Source organism: Anneissia japonica, unplaced genomic scaffold (genome assembly GCF_011630105.1).
Source record: "Anneissia japonica isolate Jap-2015-1 unplaced genomic scaffold, ASM1163010v1 scaffold287592_len165086_cov136, whole genome shotgun sequence".
Lineage (NCBI taxonomy): Eukaryota > Metazoa > Echinodermata > Crinoidea > Comatulida > Comatulidae > Anneissia > Anneissia japonica.
The window spans coordinates 46,224-69,497 of NW_022754747.1; the positions used below are offsets into that span (position 1 = coordinate 46,224).

The 23,274-nt window shown below is 31.9% G+C and overlaps 1 protein-coding gene, 1 non-coding gene and 1 pseudogene across 3 annotated transcripts in view; 1 reads left to right on the top strand and 2 right to left on the bottom strand.

The window, feature by feature from the left end:
* LOC117123234 overlaps window positions 1-5,724 on the top strand; it is a 27,298-nt gene extending 21,574 nt beyond the window's left edge. The window contains exons 4-6 of one of the 2 annotated variants that reach the window (XM_033269082.1): window positions 561-599; window positions 1,065-1,211; window positions 4,156-5,724. In XM_033269082.1, coding sequence (XP_033124973.1) covers window positions 561-599; window positions 1,065-1,211; window positions 4,156-5,585 — 1,616 coding nt within the window. In that variant the 3' untranslated portion in view covers window positions 5,586-5,724. The remainder of the gene's footprint in view (window positions 1-560; window positions 600-1,064; window positions 1,212-4,155) is intronic. The other variant, XM_033269081.1, reaches the window with a different exon arrangement.
* An 80-nt stretch (window positions 5,725-5,804) lies between these two features.
* Window positions 5,805-5,877, bottom strand: Trnas-aga. Its single transcript has one exon. It is a non-coding gene; the product is annotated as a tRNA-Ser (tRNA).
* An 8,793-nt stretch (window positions 5,878-14,670) lies between these two features.
* Window positions 14,671-17,464, bottom strand: LOC117123230 (annotated as a pseudogene).
* Between the last annotated feature and the right edge of the window lie 5,810 nt (window positions 17,465-23,274).

Below are 23,274 nucleotides of genomic sequence, written 5' to 3' on the forward strand. Positions count from 1 at the left end.
AATAATATAACTCAAGTTTTCTCTATTATTGTTTTAGGGTAAAATACTAATGATTACCAGTACAAATAAAACGTCAACCACCGTGGCGTTGACATTACAGCTAAAAACAGTTTACTACAAAAATCCCTGCATCAATTACCCACAATTTAAGGGTCTATGCAAAAGAAATGCAGTTAAGGTTTATTTAACTTGCCATTTGATTGTTAATTCTAAATAAATAACTTATTTTCTGTATACAAATTATACAGTACAAAAATCATCATAATACCTGTATGCATCGATAAGCAAGTATGAAAAAAAAACCATTTAAACAATCTGGCACTTTAGCATAAAAGCTTATTTTTTTTAAAGTCTTTGTATCAAACTTATTGTATTTCAGATATTACACTGATAATTATCATATATGCTTGTTAAATTTGTGCTTCTTTGAAAAACGAAGTAAAGATAGAGTGTCAACCCTACCTTTGTTTGAGCACTGTTTCTCTTATTTAGCAATTGGACATTTACGTTTACAAATGCTGTGAAGCAACTTGTATTTATGATATCTGACTTATTTTCAGCTGAACAATTGATAGAGTTTGAAAAACAACTCAAACCAGGTACAGTACCTCTTATTGTCCATCCTTTTTTTCCTAACCTTAAAACAATCCTCTAATTATTTTTCCCAAAGATTTATTGTTATTTCTGTCCACTTAAAACTATTTTGGAAAACACTAGATAGGGGTGGGGGAGTTAGACCAGGCTTGTAAAATTGGGGTTTTTATTATTTGGCTAAACTCTCTTTTCAAGTGAACCTGCTAAGCCAAACCACCCCTCTTTGCATCAAAACCATTTAAATAATGATGAATTTCATTAATCATATGCTACTCTAGTTTCAGAAATTTTCACCCTTACCTCAAAATAGCTGTTAAACTCAACATGGTGTCTAGATTTTCCTTTGACCTCTTGCTTTTGTGTGAAATCTTTCTTTAATACAAGGACCATGTTACCTGAGATTTGATCACTTGAAAGTATCATGTCTTTTGGATGGCATAAATGGTACTTAAAAATTCTGTTTGATATAGGTGACCTAAGAGGCTATGTAGCAAGGATGTTACGCAGAAAAGGGTGTTATGTGAAGGATAAAGGAATGTTCAAAGAAAAAGAACATGAAAAAGAATGTTTCACTCAATCACATTCTAGTGGACCAAGTTTCATTATATCAAGTCAAGGTGAGTTTTTAAGTAACTTTTAAAGGTACAAAGACACAATAGCTTTAGAGAGCATTTCCTTGATTAAGTGTTATTAAGACAGTTTGCCTTCTGCCTTTTATGTTCCGAAGTCATTGGACCCATAATAATGATTTTAGCACTAAAATACTGTAAACCCTACGGTTTCTGGACAGAACGGCAAAAAACCAAAACAGCAGTGACCAAAACAGCAAAAAACCAAAACGGCAATACTTTTCAACCAGAACTTCAATAAGTCAAAACGGCAATAAGTCAAAACGGCAATAAGTCAAAACAACAAGATCAAAAGGGCAATAGGCCTTTAAAGTCAAAACGGCAATAAACCAAAATGGCAACACTTACATAATTTATGTCAAAAGTAAAAATGCGCGAAAGAAAAAAAAAATACTATAAGGAACAACATTAAGAATAATGATAATAATAGTAATAATAATAATAATAAAAATAAAAATGAAAATTAATAATAATAATAATAATAATAATAACATACAATACAATTCAATAATAAAAAGATTGGGGGAACGCAGTGTTATATATAAAAGCAGTGAACATTTAAATAATTAAAACCTTAAAATACAGGTAAAATGGTGGGGGCTAAACAATATAATGCCATGAAAGTAAAAAACGGGGAAGAAAAAATAATAATAATAAATAAATAACACTTTAATATAATAAATGCCTAGTCATGAATGTGTAAAAAAAAAAAACATTAACAGAAAACAAAACACGATTCAGAAAATTATAAACTGCTGCCCGCACCCGGTGGCACCATTCTTGGCATTGATTTTTGCTCCTTTGCCGTTTTGGTCTATGCCTATTGCCGTTTTGGTAGATGTTATTGCAGTTTTGGTCTATGCCTATTGCCGTTTTGGTAGATGTTATTGCCGTTTTGGTCTATGCCTATTGCCGTTTTGGTAGATGTTATTGCCGTTTTGGTCTATGCCTATTGCCTTTTTGGTAGATGTTATTGCCGTTCTGGTCTGTGCCTATTGCCGTTTTGGTAGATGTTATTGCCGTTTTGGTCTATGCCTATTGCCATTTTGGTAGATGTTATTGCCGTTTTGGTCTATGCCTATTGCCGTTTTGGTAGATGTTATTGCCGTTTTGGTCTACATTGCCGTTTTGGTAGATGTTATTGCCGTTTTGGTCTATGCCTATTGCCGTTTTGGTAGATGTTATTGCCGTTTTGGTCTATGCCTATTGCCGTTTTGCCTATTGCCGTTTTGGTAGATGTTATTGCCGTTTTGGTCTATGCCTATTGCCGTTTTGGTAGATGTTATTGCCGTTTTGGTCTATGCCTATTGCCGTTTTGGTAGATGTTATTGCCGTTTTGGTCTGTTGCCGTTTTGGTACTTATCATTGCCGTTTTGGTTTATTGCCGTTTCGGTCATTGCTGTTTTTGGTTTTTTGCCGTTTTGACCTGCTTCCGACCCTACAGTAGGAAAGTAGCAGTTGTCGTCCGACTCTATGACCATCAGTACCTGTCATTTGTGTATGAATCTTTGTTGTGTTGTGTGAATGTTCTTTAATTGTAGGTTTTAATTAGGTAATTTCAGAATTGTTCCCCCTTCAATAATTATGTTATTTATTTGTTACATTTCAATGAATATTGTAATTTACATTTTGAAGGAAATAAATGTTAATTTTGAATTTGAATTATAGGCTTCTTACAGTATCAACAGTCATTTTATTTTGTTTGTCCCAAAGTTTACCAGTGTCTTTTGGAAAATATTGTGCTATATATTATTATTGATAAATTTAACTTAATTCAAGTATAGAATTTAAGACAAATGTAGGCTGATTTTCATTTTAGCAAGCTTAATATGTCAGATCCCAAACCACAATTCAAAAAAGAACCATGAGACTCAAAACTTGGACTGTGAGATATCATAAGTAATACTGTATTATGTATTGATTGAAATACTGTATTATGTGAATTGTCTGAGCTCCTGATAAATTAATAAAAATGGCCAAAATCTTTCATTTTCAAAGTTTTCTCAACAGATGATAATAAGCCTAAAATTAAATGCATTCTTTGTGATACTGACCCAACTGATAAATACATGCCAATGGCTTCGTAAATTTCATGCCTTGTCTTGTTCTTGTACTGTGTATGTGTAAACTTATAGTTTCCATTACAGTATATTATATCATTTCATCCAAAAAGGAAGATGTCTTCCTCTGGGCTTACATCCTCCCTACCCAGGCCAACACACCTAATCTATGTTGTATCCTGGAGCTATAGTTGTATCTTCTTTTTAAATCTTTAAATGAAAAGTCATCATTTTATTGTTTGTTCTTTCAAATCAAATTTTTCATAGTCAGAAAATTATTATGTGCTTGAAGGCCATTGAACTTAATTGTATTTAGATTTGCAACTTGGTCTATACTCAAACAAAGTTTATTATATCATAAAAAGTATGCTCAATTAATTTTGGAAGGTGATTACAATCATCCTTATCCTGGAATCCGACTCCAGGAATACCTCATATTAATTAATATAAATGCGATAGATACTCTACACTTTATTTAACTTTCGATATTTTCCAAATAAGTCCGATCCCATTTTTGGATTATATAATAAATTAAACTTAAAATTGTCCCTTTCCATTGTCTTGCTGTTCTTCCCCCTTCCTTTATTGTCCAAAGATTATTTTCCTATGCTCCTTCCATGATTTTCTCGCATTTTGATGTTGGTTTTGCTTTTTCACGATTTTTCTATTTTGTATGTCGTCTTGGTGTGTAATTTACTGTATTTGTTTGTGTTGTCATTTTTCTTCCAATTTAATATTTGTCCTTTGTAATGTATGTTTTTAGTATTAAATTTTGAATAAATATACCTCAAATAATAATAATAATAATAATAATAATAATAATAATAATAATAAATAACATACTTTGATTAGTAAATTGTTTCTCTTTTCAGATATGGATGACAGTGAACCATCAGTCGCTCAAGAGCTGCCAAGTAAAGGTATTATGAAATATGAAAGTCACATAGAAGACATATGCAAATCACTAAGAATGTTTAGTCAGATCATGATCCCGCATATGAAGGTAATCTCAGAATCAGATGAGCAGATCATTCAACTGATGAGTGAAAGAGTAAATTGGATAAACATAGAGGTTTCAATAACCGAATTGAAGAAACAATCATCTGAAGACATTGGCAAAATGTTTGCTCATGTTTTAATTGCTATACAAGATGAAGAAAATGTTTTAATGGAAATCCATGAATTATGTACTAATGATATTGTCAGTAGTTTATCAACTGAATGTAAGAAATTAAATTTCAAATACAATATTACAGGACACTTCTATTGTTCCAAATCAAGTAATGTATTATTCTTAATTCATCTGCTGTGTAGTGCACCAAGACTTTGTTTTTTTCATTTATCATATTGTGATATAAAAGGTGTTAATGTGAATGAGATTGCAGATGCATTGTATCAAGAAGGAGTTGTGTTGCAATTAACATATCTTAATATCAGTGGAAATAACCTCAATGACATCAAAGGTTCCTCACTTACCACTTTGCTTGCTGTAGCTCCTAAGCTGAATAATCTTTACATGAGAAATTGCAGTATCCCGGGTGCTGTAATGGATGAGATGGTTAAAGAATGTTCTAGTAGAGGAGTTGTGTTGGAATTAACCAGCCTTGATATCAGTGAAAATAACCTCAATGACATCCAAGGTTCCTCACTTGCCACTTTGCTTGCTGTAGCTCCTAAGCTGAATAATCTTGACATGAGAAATTGCAGTATCTGGGGTGCTGTAATGGATGAGATGGTTAAAGAATGTTCTAGTAGAGGAGTTGTGTTGGAATTAACCAGCCTTGATATCAGAGAAAATAACCTCAATGACATCAAAGGTTCCTCACTTGCTACTTTGCTTGCTGTAGCTCCTAAGCTGAATAATCTTGACATGAGAAAATGCAGTATCTCAGGTGCTGTAATGGATGATATGGTTAAAAAGTGTTCTAGTAGGAAAGTTGTGTTGGAATTAACCATTCTTAATATCAGTAATAATAACCTCAATGACATCAAAGGTTCCTCACTTGCCACTTTGCTTGCTGTAGCTCCTAAGCTGAAAGACCTTTTCATGAGAAAATGCAGTATCTCAGGTGCTATCATGGATGATATGGTTAAAGAGTGTTCTAGTAGGGGAGTTATGTCGGAATTAACAGATCTTAATATCAGTCAAAATAACCTGAATGACATCAAAGGTTCCTCACTTGTCACTTTGTTGGCTGTAGCTCCTAAGCTGAAATATCTTTTCATGGGAAATTGCAGTCTGTCAGGTGTGGATGATATGGTTAAAGAGTATCGTAGTAGGGGAGTTGAACTTTGTATCTAGTAGAAAAGGTAGTTGCAATCAGGTAGCAAGTTCTGTAGAGGTGTTTAATGCATGTTTAATTAATTTGTATTTTTAGTATTTTTTAAATACATAATACAGATGATGCTATTTAAGGTTTATTTAAGTAATAATCATAGGAGTAATGTTTTGCCCTACCTGACGTGATATCGTACCGAATACTCAGTACGTCCCCAAATACTAGCGAAAACAATTCGCAAGTGATTCGGGTGGGAATTGAACCCACGACCTCCAGGTATCTAGCCTGATGTCTTAACCACTAGACCACCGAGCTTGCGCTTGGTGACGAGTGATGAATCCGATCCCCTAGTAGCAGCGGGTACTGCAAGTGCTATAAAGATATGAAGTTTGCCTCAGGAAATAATCATAGGAGTGATATCATGTCAGGTAGGGCAAAACATCACTCCTATGATTATTTCCTGACACAAACTTCATATCTTTATAAATATCAAATTACAATAATTATAATCTAATATAATTGTGAGTATAACAAGCCCATTAATAACAGAAAAATAATGATGACATTAAAAACAATTTAAATACAATAACAACATAATTAGTAACAATACACACAATAATAGTAATAACAATATATAAATGGTAATTATACATTTGATAAATACAGGTCTCCCTCTAATTAAATACCACCTAAAACTAAATGTAATGTCTGCAACGCTTATAGTTTTATCGTTCAAACTATTACTTTTCTAATTAGAGCAGATGGTGTTTAAGTCAATCAACCTTAGTCACAAAAGTGGTCTTTTATTGGAGGGCAACCTATATAACAATAAGATTAACACAAAACTGAAATTATATAGCATATATTTTTATGCTGCTCCTGTAAAAGGCTCCGGCCTCCCTAACTATTTGTGTTGGGTAGCGGTCGACACGTACAACGACAACAGGTAACTTGTCTTGATTTCATAACATTTATTTATCAAAGTGACGTAGCGAAATGAACCCGGTCAAAGAAAGTCTGGGTAACACTAAGCAGGCAAAGCAGGCAAATCTTAATAAGCAGGTAAAAAGGGGTACAAAATTATCATAACTTGCTTCTAACAAAAAAGAGTTACATAGAAAAATAAGAGTTTTCTTAAATCAAGGACAATATAATTAATGCTATTAATCATATTAAAATCAACCTAAATCATGTGTTACAGTAAATCATCATATAAAACATAGAAGCAAAGATATACAATTATCAATCAAACTAAAGTCAAGCCATGTTGTGTATCATCTTTACACTGTAATCAATCAACATTCATAGTTAGAATTGTATCCATTTATTACTTAAAACTAGAAATTGCAAATTGCAAGTGAAGTGCTGCGAAGTACAACTGCATAAAATGTTCTTCGAACAAAATTATTTATGCGAGTCAAGTGAAAATAATTAATAATAAAAATATGAGCACGACCCATTGTCTATATATTATTAGAACAGCGTTGGTACAATAGTGTTTTGCTGCAGTGACATCTCTCTGCTGGCGATGGCTCGCTGCTGCTGGCGATGACGTCTCTTATACACATCTAGATGTGTATAAGAGAAGCGTCGCGACATGCTGACGTTGGTACGAGTAGGTTAGTCTACAAACGTCGCCTAAAGTAATTGATTTTACCCGGCAGAACGAAAGAAGGAAACTCCGCTTTTCAGTTGTCTCAGGTGATTGATTTTTGACAAACAATAACCTTTCAGAGGTCAAATTGCTGTCAAGAATATGAATTGGCTGCTTCGCAGCAACAATACTGTACATTAATATCCACTCACCAGTTCATGGCAAATCATTTGTCTATGTAGATCAGTGTAACCAAGTTTGGTACATAATAATCTATAAAGGTAACATTATAAATAATACATGATAATAACATAACCAATAAATAGTAAACAATAAAGAGTGCCACCTACAGGCAGCCATAATGAAAAGCGCCACCAATGGTTAGCTTTTCTTATTCAATCTTATCCCTAATGAGGCCAACTTAAATTAGATATAATGTATGATCAGTTTTCTGGTGGGATCACAATTTACTTAATTACATCAAAAATATATAATACTGTAATACTTCAGATTGCATGCATTATGTAATTGTAAAATAACATAGTAATACTGTAGAACTCAATTCTAGAACAGTTTCAGTTTATGACACTGTATCTGATCAAATGGAGTATGGTTGTAGCGGCTGCGAGGGAAAGCGGCCGCGCTCAAAATGTATGGAACGCCAGTAGCGCTATACATTGATATCTCTTTATTTCGAAACACTGATTTCTGTTTATTTCGAAACACTTGCCTGCTCAAATAAAACTGAGTGAAACATCTAGAATTGACGAGTACGATATGAAAATGTGATGAACGTGAAAAACATAGGTCAAATGCAATGACAAACAGATGTTCATTCACTAAAGAACAAACTGAACACAAGTTAGTAAAATTCGAAAAAATAAACTAAAGAAGCATTTAAAAAGTACCATCCATTTCTGTAAGAAAATAGGCATACTTAAATCAATTGATATAATAAATAAACTAAATATTAAGTCTCGATTTATATAGGCTATATATAAATTATGAAAGAAAATATACATTAATTTGATAATTGATTAAAGCAGTATTGATATCGAACTCTGATGCCCATTGTCCAACATACATTTAGCATACAGTACTGCGCACTTGGCGCTCCATACAAATTGCTGTGTATCGACTCGCGGCCGCTTTCCCTGGCGGCCGCTACGACCCTAATAATTATAAAGTCAATGATTATTAAATCTATAGTAATCAAAAGGTGTCTGATGAAGCTTAACTAACTTCAATAGTTAACAATAAAAACTTAATCGTAGGAACAATTCCAGACACTGCATAATTTAAAGTTAATGATCATAAAAGTAATCTGGTTAATTACTACTTAATGGTAATTACAAAACACACTGTACTTCTAAACAATAGCTCAGTATGATAGTTATTATGTGTAAGCATACTATAATTTACATATACTCAAATAAATGTCATATATAATAGATATAATAAGTGTAATTACTTACAGTTCTATATAAAAGCTTTGAATTTACGAAGACATCAGATTAAGATTCTATATATGCCTGCTCTCAACAATGGCTTGGAACAAAGAGACAGATAAAAGCTACTTGGTTGGCTTCTCAAGCACTCCTTCCCATTGGACATTCCAATGGTATATACCACTTAAGGATGTTCCATTAATTAGCGTAATTAATAAAATTAACAATGTGCCTAAAATCATGAACCATAACATGACTCTTATTAACATAAATTAGCATTCTAATAATTACTAATAAAACTACTTGGAATTAACAGCTCAGTATATATCAAGGTTTATTTTATTTAAAAGGCTTACGAAAGAGAAACGACCATTGCATTTATTTATGGGAGGCGTGTATTCCAAATGAGGCTCCAGAGGGGGTTTATTTGAGGGGAAGTTTATAATTTAAGTGGGAGGTGCTATTCAAATAAATATGGTAATTATTCAAAAATGAAAAATTCAGTAATATCTTTTTATATATGTAAGTAAAATGAAATCTAAAATAGTAAAAGTATTGTATTCTTTGGATAGATTAGAATTTCAACTGAAAATAATGAACATTTAATACATTACATAGTGTAGTAAACTCTTAACAGTGGTGTTAACATGGGTATAAGTTCTAGAGAAGACAAATATGATATCTGTTGGCTGGTATCAATAACAACGATGCAGTGCATGCTAACTAATGAAGTGATTATGGTCAATATAAGACAATACAGATGATAAACTTACAATAAAATGCTTATGTAAAATAGAGAATGCTTTATTTACAGTAATAAATTAAAGACAATTTGTACTGTTGTTCAGGTGGAATTGAAAGCATGGGCGAGTTATTCTTTTCTGATGCCTATTATATATCTAATGGTCCGCTATGGAAAGCAAAAGAATAATTACTCAAATATGTTTTATGGTAATGTTATATTAATTTTATATCTTTTCTTTTCACTTTTCATCATTTTACATTGTATTCTTTGAGTAGTGCTGTTTATTGACCTGTTCTTTAAGTTAGATTCAGTTTTTCAATGCATATTTATTTATTATTGCCTATTAAAACATTAATTTTTAAATTTCATTCCATATATTTTTTTTTCTTTTTCATTTGGTTATTGCAAAACAAGATAAATATAACCGATTATTATAAAATACTCATCTTAAAATAATATTTTCAATCCAACATTTAATCATTATCTCTTTGTACAGTACATTGGTTGATCTAACCAATGTTGTGGCATTTTATTTCTGCAGAATGTCTTTGCTGTCGTGTGACTATTTTCTTTCATCATTTGTTTTATATCTTTCATGTTTGATGTCATGGGATAATAATAATGCTTTTTAAAAATGTATATATGAAATGTTTTAGAAATGGTTTACTAATATTATTTTATTTATAAGTAGTTTGAATTGGTTGTTGTAACATTACTAGCCAAATTCATTGAATTGCAATCTTTTTATAGTATTTATCAAGAGTTTATTAATTTTTTGGTGTCAGTGTGTTTGCAAGACTTTTTTATACCTTGTTAAGTGAACATCCCACCTGCCAATAATGATGATTTATAATTTTTTTTTAAATTTGTTTTTGGCCAATTAGAAATATCAGCCACCACTGTTGTTGTAACATTATTGTAAAATAATAATAAAATTATTAATGATGTTATTTACATATCTAAATCTTTGTCCTACTTTATTAATTATTTAGAATTCTCTTTCCAAGCTAATTGTTTCAGTATGGTATTTGTTTGCATTGTTGCTTTTTTAAGCCATGGCCTTCTTTTTGTTATGTCATTGTTGCGTTTATTATTATTGTAATGGGACCCCTTCGGAAACAAGCAGAAATGCTTGAAAGGTTATCCTGAAATTCTCTCATTTTTGTTTAATTCGTTTAATTTTGTACTCCGTTTAGTTGTGAGAATTTCGAAATAAATCAAATCAAATCAAATCAAAAATCAAATCACCGCTGCCTTAAAATCTCTGATGATAAGATATGTATATTTCTTCCTAATTATGCTAACTGAAAGCATTTAACCATCCCGTTACTACACTGTTTACATTCACCAATACATTTTTTTTTCTCCTTTAATTTTTTGACTAAACTACTTTCTAAATAATAAAACAAAATTTATTTATTTTTGTTTTCCCACCCTCCGACAATCTTAAAAAGAAAAAATAAGTTTTAGAAACAAGGTATAAAAAAAGTCTTGTCTTGTATTGCTTTGTTTACGGAGAAAGGAGAAAGTTTCATTCCACATACTGTAGTTCAAAGGTGTACATTCCAGTAAAATTATGTATGTTATTAAAGTTTGTTTAATGTTCAAATGTTAAAAGCCCTTATGTATTGTTTTCTGGAATTTCTGTGGTATCATTGTTTTTTAGTCTGAATTGTTACAATACAGATCAATTTTTATGTTTCTGGTGTAAATTAAAAGACTGCAGTGTAAAAACATTAGGACATAATAATTTTAGAACCTTAATATTATTTTTATAGATCCTTTGTATATAACTTAAACAAAGGCACTTGCATTTCATAATAATGAATATTTTCAGTACTGTACATTCATGATTATTATGATTATTATCATTGTTTATAAAGATTTTCAGTAATATGTTGAATTCAATCTGTCTGTTTTAATGAAAGATGAGAAATAAAAATAGCATTTCTATCAATTGTTGCATGTGTTGGTTTATTACTGATGTTGAGTAACAGTGATGGTGCATTCATAACAGCAGTGAGTTGACTGGTTTCAAAGATGATAGTGTACACATACTGATGCAGTAATTTGTGTCTGGTATGATAAGCAGTGATGGTTTATACATACTGACAGTGCCATCGATAGGGCGAAGGGGAAAAAGATAGGCTTATCTTCATAAGACTTCTATGAATGGATACCTTGTTTGAAGCAAGAAACCAAGTTGTCTTTATCCAGTACTGCTCATCGTGTGGGGAAACTTTTAACCTATGATAGTGGTTTTTATCTGGTTTAACATGTTTTTGTGTATACACACTGATGCAAATATTTGTGACTGGTGTAAGAAACATTCATGGTGCATACATACTGATGTAGCGGTTTATGTCTGGTGTAACAAGCAGTGATGGCGCATACATACTGATGCTGCAGCTGGTTTGTGTCAAGTGTAACAAGCAGTGATGGTTCATACATACTGATGCAGGGGCTTGTGTTTTGTGTCTGGTTTAACATCATTTGATTTCACTATTTTTACTTTACAAAAAGATCATCCCAATACAGATAACCACAGCCCGATACAACTTTACTAAACCAACTGAGGGTTCTTTGTAAATTTTTAAATTTAATTGAAGACAACTACTGATTTCACACTACAGCACTGTAACTCGGTGAACACATGGAACTCAGGTCAATGTGAACTGCCCTGCACTTGAAACTATACGACAGAGTCTCCAAGTCATGGCGTTGGACGACATGTTCCCGACCCTGACTTTATTGAACTCAGTGCACATCCTAATAAATTGTTGTTTTAATGATTTAGCAATAAATTGTCTTATTATTGAAATTATCTGTTTTACTAAATACAATCAATAATTCTTTTTGATCCAAATTCCTCTTTTTTGATTGATAATACATCTCCACTCTCCATGGGATCACAATATAACAAAATAAATATTGGTAAAATATATGTCTGAAAATAAGAATTTATTTTCTTTCTTTCATGTATGTTTATAAAGCAAGTACAACATTAATTAAACATGCAAGCTAATCAAATTAGCTTTAATTATATAATAAATGTCAGATTACAATAATTATAATCTAATATAATTTTGAGTATAAGAAGCCTAGTAATAACAAAATAAATGGTAATTATAAATTTGACAAATGCAGGTCTCCCTCTAATTAAATATACCACCTAAAATTAAAGGTGGTATACCACCTAAAAACTGAAATTATATAGCATATATTTTCATACTGCTGTTATTAACATAAATTAGCATTCTAATAATTACTAATAAAATAACTACTTGGAATTAACAGCTCAGTATTTCAAGGTTCCTCTATATAAAAAAACCCCTCATTTATAGTCCATATTACTTATAAATATCCCATAATTTAAAAATCACTAGCAATAAAATAAATATATACATATAATTTCTTCTGTTACCAATGCCAACACTGATTTGTGCAATATAAAAAAGCAAAAATAGTGATCACGTTTACAAGTCATAATTAATTAATTACAACTGAAATATGCTTAGTCTTTTAATTTATGCAAATCAAGTACAGTTATTGAACCTTAAATCAGAACACCGGATGACAGTTTTATTCTTCAGAATATCAATAGAATAATATGTAACTACATGAATGTAATTATCCAGTAAAATCCTGTGGAATCTGGACATTGCTAAACTTTTCACCCGACTAAATTATCCATCAAAAACGATTTCTACATCTTTGACAGAAAATAATTAAGCTGTTAGCTCTCATTGCCTGCAAAAGATATCTATCTGGGGCCATTTTAAGGAGCACTGATGTCAAACTACAGTACTTTCTTAAAACATAAAGCATGCAGGGCTTCTGAGTGTAGTGTGCCCCCAAAGAAGCCTTCCAGGGGCTTCAGACCTATCTGTTACGCCACTGTCTCTATTATCATCATCATCAGGCTTGTGCCATCAACATAATTTAAGTATAGAATATTACTGAAGATATATTTATATTGGATAATTGTATCACATATATTTCTAAAGATGTGAAAGCATGCTTGATAATGTACAAGGTCATTTAATGTTAAGATGTACCTATTGTAAGAGAGTTACCAGCAAATACAGCATAATGCTGTAATTTGTGTTCTATTGTACAGAAAGCTTGATTCATATTAATCCTAAAGGCACTTATTTCATTAATTTACATACAAAAAATAAAACATATAAGAGATTAAACGTATATAATTTGTTTATCATCTAGTGGCATACATTCTTCAGTGTACTAATGAGAAAAACAAAAAAGAATTTTGTCAATTTCATTGACAAAGCAAAAAAAAATTTTAAAAATACAGTATCAAAAACAATAATGTAGATCAAACTTGCTGCAAAAACTGACATCATTCGGGAATATATGGTGATGTTTTATGTCAAAATTTGAACACTTCAGTATTACACTCGGTACATTAACTGTAAATATATTTTTAATTAACATATTTCTAGCAGGTTCTTTAGTAATAATGGAAAACAGAAATATCAAATAACATTTTTATCCGGTATTCCTAACTTATCGGAGTGAAATGAAGTACAGCTTTATGGTCAAAATGCTTGCATTCTAATTGCAGATTCCATAGTTGAAATCTTGGAAATGGAATTTATTGGTGGGGAACTCATGGCTGGGGCTCTCAGCCACAAAGTTGAGAATAGTTGGTAGTGCAGTTGGAGTGTGGTTTAAATATCCATTCTGCATGTGCCATCAGACCACTCCACTTATGTTTAACTTTGTCCACACAGGAATTTGAATGCGTTCATGTTAAAATGGAATGAAAACTCCTTTAGTGAATTCCCCTGTCAACTAAAAAGAAAGAAAAGAGAAGCTGCAAATGGTACATAGGTGACATACCTTAGCAGCACTAACAACATTATACTAGCACTTGCATATTTGCTAAGATTTGGTCAAACATTTTGCTATTAAAAAATAAAATTTAAATTATTTTTTTCAAGTGTATTATTTAAATGAATTGTATTTGATTTTAAAAAAATGTAGTTTAAAAAACTGAGAGAAAAATGCTGGTTGATTGGTATGAAATGGTCGACATGAATATTAACCTTATATTACATCTATTTCTATTGTGTTGCAATTAACTTTTATATTCTACTAATATACACTTAACATTTAATTAAGCATTTTATTTCATTTTATGTTTCTGATTAGTTCTGATTGTTTTTGTGTATTTCATTTTATATGAAGGATAGGGAGCAAATATTGTTCGGGCTTTCGCCCATTCCCTATCCGGGCAATGCATGATGTTTTTCTCCTATATGCTTTTTGCCAAATAAATGTTATTATTATTATAACAGTATATTAAAGTAAATTTCTACACACAATAAATTTAACAAATTAGAATACAATACCTGTATAACAAATTATAGTGTAATAATGCAAAACTAAAATCTTTTCACACAAACAATAAAACAATAAGAATCATTTGCATCTGGGTTTAAGGGTTTGAATTCGATGTTATCATAAATATAAATTCCTTAAAAAAACATTTTACTAATCACATAGCACCATTGGTAAAAGTTTATAATTCGGAAGAAAAACCATATTTGCTATTTTATTTCAATATGGATGACTATATTTTTGAAAATTGATTTCAGTAAGGAACTAGGAAAATGAGAACCAAATGGAACAGTGATGGCTCCAGTATTTGCCTCACAGGGCTATGATGTCCCTCCATGTCCCTGGCGGAAGGGTGGGGGATGTCCCCGACAACAGCAGAAGTGGGCGCCACTACTGAATTGGAATTAGCTGTTTTGAATTTTTACTGTAGATGTCCAAGAGTATGAGAATCTCCATTTCAAACCAAGTACTGACTACGTTAATACTTAAATCTAATGTATATATTGGTCAAGATTATTGTATCAGTCGCTTAAAATAAATGTAAAATCTGTGTTACTTTTGAAACACCTGATGTTCCAGACAAACCTATATATTTTTGGAGTTACTGTAGAACTTTCATATCAAAATCACTTCATCTATAATAATTTTTTAAAAAACATTCTTTGAAAAATACCATCTTAAAAATATAGGTATGATTAATCACAATGTTCATTTATATCCACCACGATGGCTTTTTTCCAACCGAATAAAAAATAACCAGTACCAGCTCCGAGTGCAACTGCGATGCATAACCAGCCATTATATGTCATGAAGATAAGCATGAGGAAGTAGCTGATGGTGACTTGGATTACATGCAAGAGTGTCTGTAGGAAATGTGCACCACTCAACCAACGAGTTCTGCAAAAAACAATCATCACTGTCAAGGTGGAGCTCTTATGCAATTTTGATAATGTTAAGTACATGTAGAAGTTCCAGCCACTGTCTGGCAATGTGGGTATCTTTTTAAAGCTCTCTAATATTGTGGTGCGTTATAGTTTTAAACAAAATAAACAAAAATCATGTGGCTCTCTGATTTGTGGATCTTTTTTCCACCACACATTTGAGTTGAATGAAGTGCGCCACCACACTTATTCAACTTTCTGCTTCGTGTAATAATCTTACAGATGGAGGAATAACAATTACTTGATGTGCATATTCCAAATGCTGAAGGCATTGGTCTATGCTGAATTTATGCAATTACCCTCCAGGAAATAGAAGATTGCATGATTAATTGATGTTTCTAATGATCAGGGTAATGTAATGGATTAGACATTCTGTGGCAACTCTATACATACAATACAATACATTTTATATATAATAACATTGATTAAAAAAGAGAGAAAAATAAAAAATGTTATAACCTGGTTTTTTTTTAAATACAAATATATAACAAAACAGTTTATAGGAATTCGGGTTGTTGATGACCTTTGCTCAATGCAAATTATTTCAAATTATAGTATATTCTTAAAATATTGTAAAAAAATTAAATAAAAACATGAAAAAGAAGTTTATTTTACAACATTATATGTGAAGAAAGTGGTAGAGGATCACATTTTAACGCAATAGTGATTAGGTTGCCTTCAGTGAAATCTTGTCCAACCAGCCAGTAAATTGTATTGCATTGTCTCCTTTCAGATTAAAATTTATAAAAAAAATTTAAAAATCAGAAAATTATTAGATAATTTTGTTTTTTTATTTTATTACTTTTCTGTACCCATGTGTTTCTGTCAAAACAGTCTCACTTCTCTTTGCAACCTGCATGGTCTTGTAGCGAACATTGACAACAGAGCGACATAGCAACGTTTCTTGCATCACTTTTAATCCTAGTGTACAAGACAGCAAGGAAAAATACAGCAACACATGATCCTATATGATACAGTATATACAGTATAAATAAAAATGTTAGTCACATTGCCTAAAGGGAAAGAACAACATACAAAATATAATTTCAATCTTAGTTGTTTCCTAAGGTCTAGATTTGTAAAATAACAAACACATATATTAAGGAAAAATGATTTAAAAAATATAAAACAATATACAGCAAAAATATGCCACTTGTAGTTTCAACAGTACATGCATATGTCAAAGGTAAAATAATTTAAAGAATCACACTTTGTATATACTCAAATGTTCGTTTTCGGCACCTTATGCCAACATTGTCAAAATGACAGATTAATGTTACATAAGAACATGATATTTTATAAAATTCGTAAATTTTAAATTGCTATAACTTTTCATTTTCTTGGTCAATTTTCACAAATCAAATTGCAGTTTATAGAAGCATTTAACAAGCTCGCGGTCAAAAAAAAAATCAGATGTAACAGACGTTGCGAAGTACCCAAAATTAATAAAATAAAAACTAACACCATAAAACGAATGGCGGGCATAAACTAATATCGGATTGTCGATGCCACAGTAAAGATCAAAGGACTGTACGCACGCGCTATGTTCGAGAGCAGAGACGGTGCGTCCTTCTGTTGAATTACCTTGTTTGAACCCTCAACACCAATATTATACAAATGACGGTATTTTGTGAAACTTACAGTATAAAGAAATTTATTTTTTTATAAGTCAATTATGGAATCTTCAAACTTGCAATTTTGAAAACAAAAAAGAGATTGTATTGTTGCTTATTTTGTTCATATCTTATTGTAGTGGTAACTGCTATGTAGTTATATTAGCACTACCTTGCCAAATGCTACATACAAGCATGCATACAGAAGGAAATTAAGAATGAAGAGAGTTACTGTGTTGGCTACAGTTCAAGCACAAAAGATTCAAATAAATCAAAATAACTTGAATATCCTTGTTTAGCTCATGTTGACTTTAGGCCTGGTATTGTGGGAAAACAAATCTGGTCGAAAAGTGTAGGAGTAAAACAGGAGGGGTATAGAAGTGGTCGGCGCATCGGTTGTGGCTTGGACTCCCAACCTCGAGGTCGGGGGTTCTTGCTGTGTTGCTTCTCTCCACCCAGGAGTACAAGTGGGTACCTGGTAGGTTCCAACACTGCGCTGATTACTAGCCACAATATTATGGAGATATAATTTAATTTAATAATTTCATTTAGTGTTCAATGTGTTCCATATGTGTTTGATCCAATGACCGGGGTAATAATGTGAAGCGCTTAGAGGCTTTGTTAAGGCATTAAGCGCTATATAAGAACGACATATTATTATTATAAATAGTGTCGAATGACGGGGCAACTAAAATAAAATGGCGGGATATTTTCATCAAAATTTAATTTATATAAAACTATGATAATTGAATAACCATAGCCCCATGCAACTAACCCGTGGGCCACTGAGGCTTACCGTAGTTGTGAATTTGAATTTAAATAATTCATTCATACATTCATTCTTTATTCAGCCCATGAAATAACATAAAATAAAATGAAAGGAAATTTAACAAAAACTAAGACAATATATAACCTTAGTTGGCTAGGATTAACTATAGTGTGAGAAACACTCTGGCTCTCAGACCTGTTAGTCCAGTCTTAGGATTTTTTTATTATAGATATATACAGACAATGATTAAATTAAACAATAATGTAAATAAAATCAATTAAAAAGCAAAGCATATAACATAAAGTAATATAAATAAAGTGATATTATAGGTGACATGAAAATAAACAAATACAAATTAAGGTGAATCAAAACTTCATTTTAAAAAGGCAAGGCAGTTTAGAGGGATGTATATTATTCAATGCTAAATAATTACCATTACAAAACAATTTGAAAATTAGAGGATGAGAAACCAAACAATAACCTACAGGTATAAAGAAAAATAAGGGTGGGCATATACAATTTCAGCTGTAAATGTATAATTAGAATTATGGTCCTATGCCAATATTGTTTTTTAATACAGTATATAATCTGTCTCTTATACACATCTAGATGTGTATAAGAGACAGCGCATCGTGCGGTAAACAATTATATAAATAAACAATCAATATCAGAATATATAAGTTGCACAGTATCTTTAAACAAATTAATAATTAGGGTACTCTACCACCGGTCTTTACCTAAACATAGTTTAACAGAAACAAAATTAGTTGTATTTAACAAAGGCTTAAAATTGATTACCTTATAAAATTTAATTGAAGTATGAACTAAATACTCAAGTTTATGAATATGACTAACAATACAGTATGTTGAGGTATTTCAATAAAGTTTGTTTACTTTAAGTGGTACTGTACTTTAAATAAATAAATACATTTTGTTAACATTGAAGACAACTGATTTCATACGAAAAAAAAAACACATTTGGTGCAGCGTTTAATCGAGCATTAGCGTCCACAGATTCGAGATTACGAATTATGCCTACTAAATCGGAAATTACGAATTAGTAATTCGAAATTTCGCTGACACAGATTCGGCACGAATGGGCTGTTGTATAAAACGCGCTTGCGCCGGCCGAACGTTCAAGAACTTACGTCATCATGTTTGGGGAATCCCCTACACTGCCAGAGACGGCCATGTTACAAATTAAATAGAAGAGGAGTCAAGATCAATAGCACCTGCCTGGAAATATATGGTAGGCCTAATGTAGAATGCTAAATTCTATAGGCCTAGACTAGTTAGGCCCTAACTAGGCTGGCTATGGCTAGGAACTAGGTCCAGGACAAGCCTAGGTGTACCTCCTAGCCCATTAAGTTCTCAAAATAATAACTCCATGCCTACCTAGGCCTCTAGCTAGGCTAGACCAGGGAGTTGTTACAACTCCCTGGCTAGACTAGACCAATTGTCGCGGTCGGTCCCTGCCAAACACCTGGATTGTTTCCGGCCAGATCATTGTTTGTAGCCTAGCCTAGGTTGAGATTGATGTAAGCCAGCTGGCCCTATCTATACACTACTACTACTATCTATACTGCTATGCTAGTAACCGGTCACGCCTAGCTATTAACCTATACTATATAATAGTCAACTTGCGTTATTGATAGATGTATTGTTGCTGTTTATTACTATATTAGAGAACAGGTAGGCCGTATAATAACATGCAGGGCTACCTACCAATATGCTGTGGCCTGTAACCACTATCACAAAATGGACTTGGTATCAGTTGATTTGAAGTAAAAATTGAAATTAAAACCAAATAAATATTTCACTCTCATCAAAATTCTATTCTGTTTATCTTCCATGAAAGTTTTTTTGTTTTGTTTTTTGTTTTGTTTTGTTTTGTTTTTTTAAAGCCAGAACTAAAAAAGGCAAACCGGATCTAAAATCTATAGGCCTAGTTGAATATTTTGATGGAGATTACATACTTTTCAAGTACTGCAGAACTTCCCTGTATTTGCTACAGAAATTTTGCTTACCGCAATTACAGACAAAATGTCATGCGTCTGTCACAAAATGCATGGTTTGGCCATTTTTTAGGTCTAATATCTCCTACATTTGAATTTAAAAGAAAATTATTACATTTGTGGGCGAATAGGTCATGGATTGTATTTCCTGTACAATTTGTGGGCGTTATCACATTTGTGGGCGATGATCGTTATTACATTTGTGGGTACTGGTTGTTACATTTGTGGGCATTATTACATTTGTGGGTGGTGGGTTATTACATTTGTGGGCATTTTCACATTTGTGGGCCCCCTAGGGCAAAGGACAAAATAAAATTCCCCCCACCCAAAAAAAAAAAAAAAAAATCTAGACAATACGGTACCTTTTAAGGACTCCTGAGCTGAAATTTTGTTGTTACAATGGGAAAATTAGAAGTCGGGAAAGCTCATTTTTCCTGGGGGAGGGCCCCCAACCACTTTTTTTTCGGGCTTGAATTTATGGAAAAAAGAATATGTATGCAACTACTGAAATTTTTTTTATGTATACACACACCTAATAGGCCTATTTATAATAAAAATGAGAAAAATTTAGCTGGCCTTTTTTAAGAGGGGAAAACAATTTCCCACCATCTAGGAATAAAAATTTTCGCCCTTTCTCTTTGGGGTTCATAATAATAATTCATTGAATTGTTTTCAAGAGGAGGAAACCTAAACTTTTAATGACTTAATTAAATGTCATTAAAAGACACTTCAGAAATCGGAAAAGTTTATTAAGCCTATTGATTATTCCTATTGATTTGGAAATTTTATTTGCCACATAATGTTAGTTTAATTTCCAACTTAAATTTTCTTTGATAAATAATCCTAAAAACAACGTATTAGATTTATGATATATAACATTTTTATTTAAAATAATGCTGCAGAAGAACCAATACTTTTTAAGTCATTATTAAACGTATTGAACAAAACATTAAAAGTCTTTATTTGAATAAAAAAAATTTGTATCGTCAGTGAAATACACAACCTGAAGGGTGTCACTAATTCTAGTCAAGTCATTGACATATTAAAAAAAGTAACGGCCCCAAGACCACACTTGAGGCACCCTACAAGTTATAATATCCCTCGTCAACGATCTACATGATCCAACAGAAACAAATTGTTTGCAATTTAAAAATTAAATAACTTTTAAACCATTCTAAAGAAATGCCTCTGATACCATAACGGAAAATTTCAGAGAGTAAAATTTTGTGGTTAACAACATCAGAAGTTTATGATAAGTCTAAAAATAAGCTTAATTAAAATTGTTTATTTTCAAATGATTCAATAATGTTATTAAAAAGTTCAAGTATTGCATGACAGGTTGAGTGATTTTGACGAAACCCATATTGATGTTCAATATTGATTAAGGTAGTTAAAAAGTATTCTGTGCATAAGTTTTTCTAGTATAGGAAAGATTGGTAGTATGGATATAAGTCTATAATTTGATAGTTTATCATCGTCGCCTTTCTTAAACACAGGAATAACTTTGGCCAATTTTAAGGTATTTGGTACTGTACCGGATTGAAATGATGAGTTGATGGCGAAAGTTAGTTGTTTTATAATGATTGGAGATACAAGTTGGAAGGTCCTAGGGGATAAGTGGTCATGCCCAACACCTTTTTTAGAATCAATATCATGAATAACTGAAAATACTTCAGATTCAGTGACGGGATTGATAACAAAATGAATTTAATAGGCGAGACTGGTAGGAACTGTAAAGGGATCAATATGAGATATTGGTAAAGATTTATTTTACATCGATTCATGGAACAGAAGAATATGCAACTATTCTATTCTTTTATGTGTATACTGTACAAACATATTGTACCTGTAGGCCTATACTGTAATAAGAATGAGAAAAATTTACCTGACAGTTTTCAAAAGGGAATAAGACCTTGAATTTTGAAGAAATTAAAAGTCATTAAAAGACACTTCAGTAGTCGGGAAGCTAATTTCCTGCCATCTAGGAATCAACAGTTTCCCGGAGAGGACCCTCCTTTTTTCTGGTTGGGCATGGGGTGGTATGAACATCTTGACCCCCTCCTAAATTTGATCCACACTTGAATTACTGATTAATTATTTAAATTATTGTAAAAACAAAGAAGTGGCCTGTAAATCTTCATCCGGGTCCTGTTTGTTTGAAATTCCACAGCTGTCATTATCCTGCACCTGCTACCCATATTTTGCACTCAAGACAAAATTATTAGGTGCTACGGAAATTTTGTATATACTACATCGGATATTTGAATACTTGGTTACTATGCATTTTACTATACTAGCTTGAGAAATTGAGATTGGTAGTATTACTGTAAGGCCTACATTACTAAATTAATGAAATCACTCATGATCATGTGCAGTACACAAAAGGCTGGCTAGGCCTAAGTTGGCCTAGTTCTTAATTATCAGCCTATAGTTTATAAAAGTCACCTTATTGATTGGTATTTTGTTACTGTATTTATTTGAATGTATTCTGCACATGTCTGAACCACCATCAAATGAGCTAGGTAGGACTTTATCTAACCAGCTAATATTTAATTCAAAATTGAAACCAAATATATCACTACCAACAAATTCATTCGTTTGTAATCTCTGGGCAGTTGAATGACTGTCTGGGCAGTTGAATGATAACTTTTATTTTCCATAAATTGGCTGGTAATCAATTTAAGAATTTTTAAAATTAAACGTACGTATGAACAGAATGTTATATTACTTAAATGCGTGTGAAAATAAAAGTTGATTATGGTTTAGTAGACAATTTCTATTGCGGTCTTTTTAGCCTTAATATTCATAATGGGATTCTCTTAAAAATACTGTCCCTTTGGCTACTTACACAACACATTTTGAGTGAATATTTTACTGAAATGCATGAGACCCCAACACTTTCTCACCCCTGGGCCACACGACTGGTCGTTGCCCTACTGTTACACTTGAAGAGTCAAAGTAAATTAAAAGTTTAAATGTGTATAATGTGTATATTTGGAAAAATTGTTTTGTTTTCATAAATGAATTTTTCTGACATTTTCATAGAGCAATTATGAAGGAAACTTCTTTAATTTGTTGATTTTCCAAGTAAATTTAGGCCTCATAATACTTGTGTTAGCTAAATATTTGGAAAATTATTCTCATTGCCCTTCTGGCCTCAAGTTTATATGAACATATTGACACTCACTAAGTAGTCATTCCATAGACTGTAGAATTAATGAAT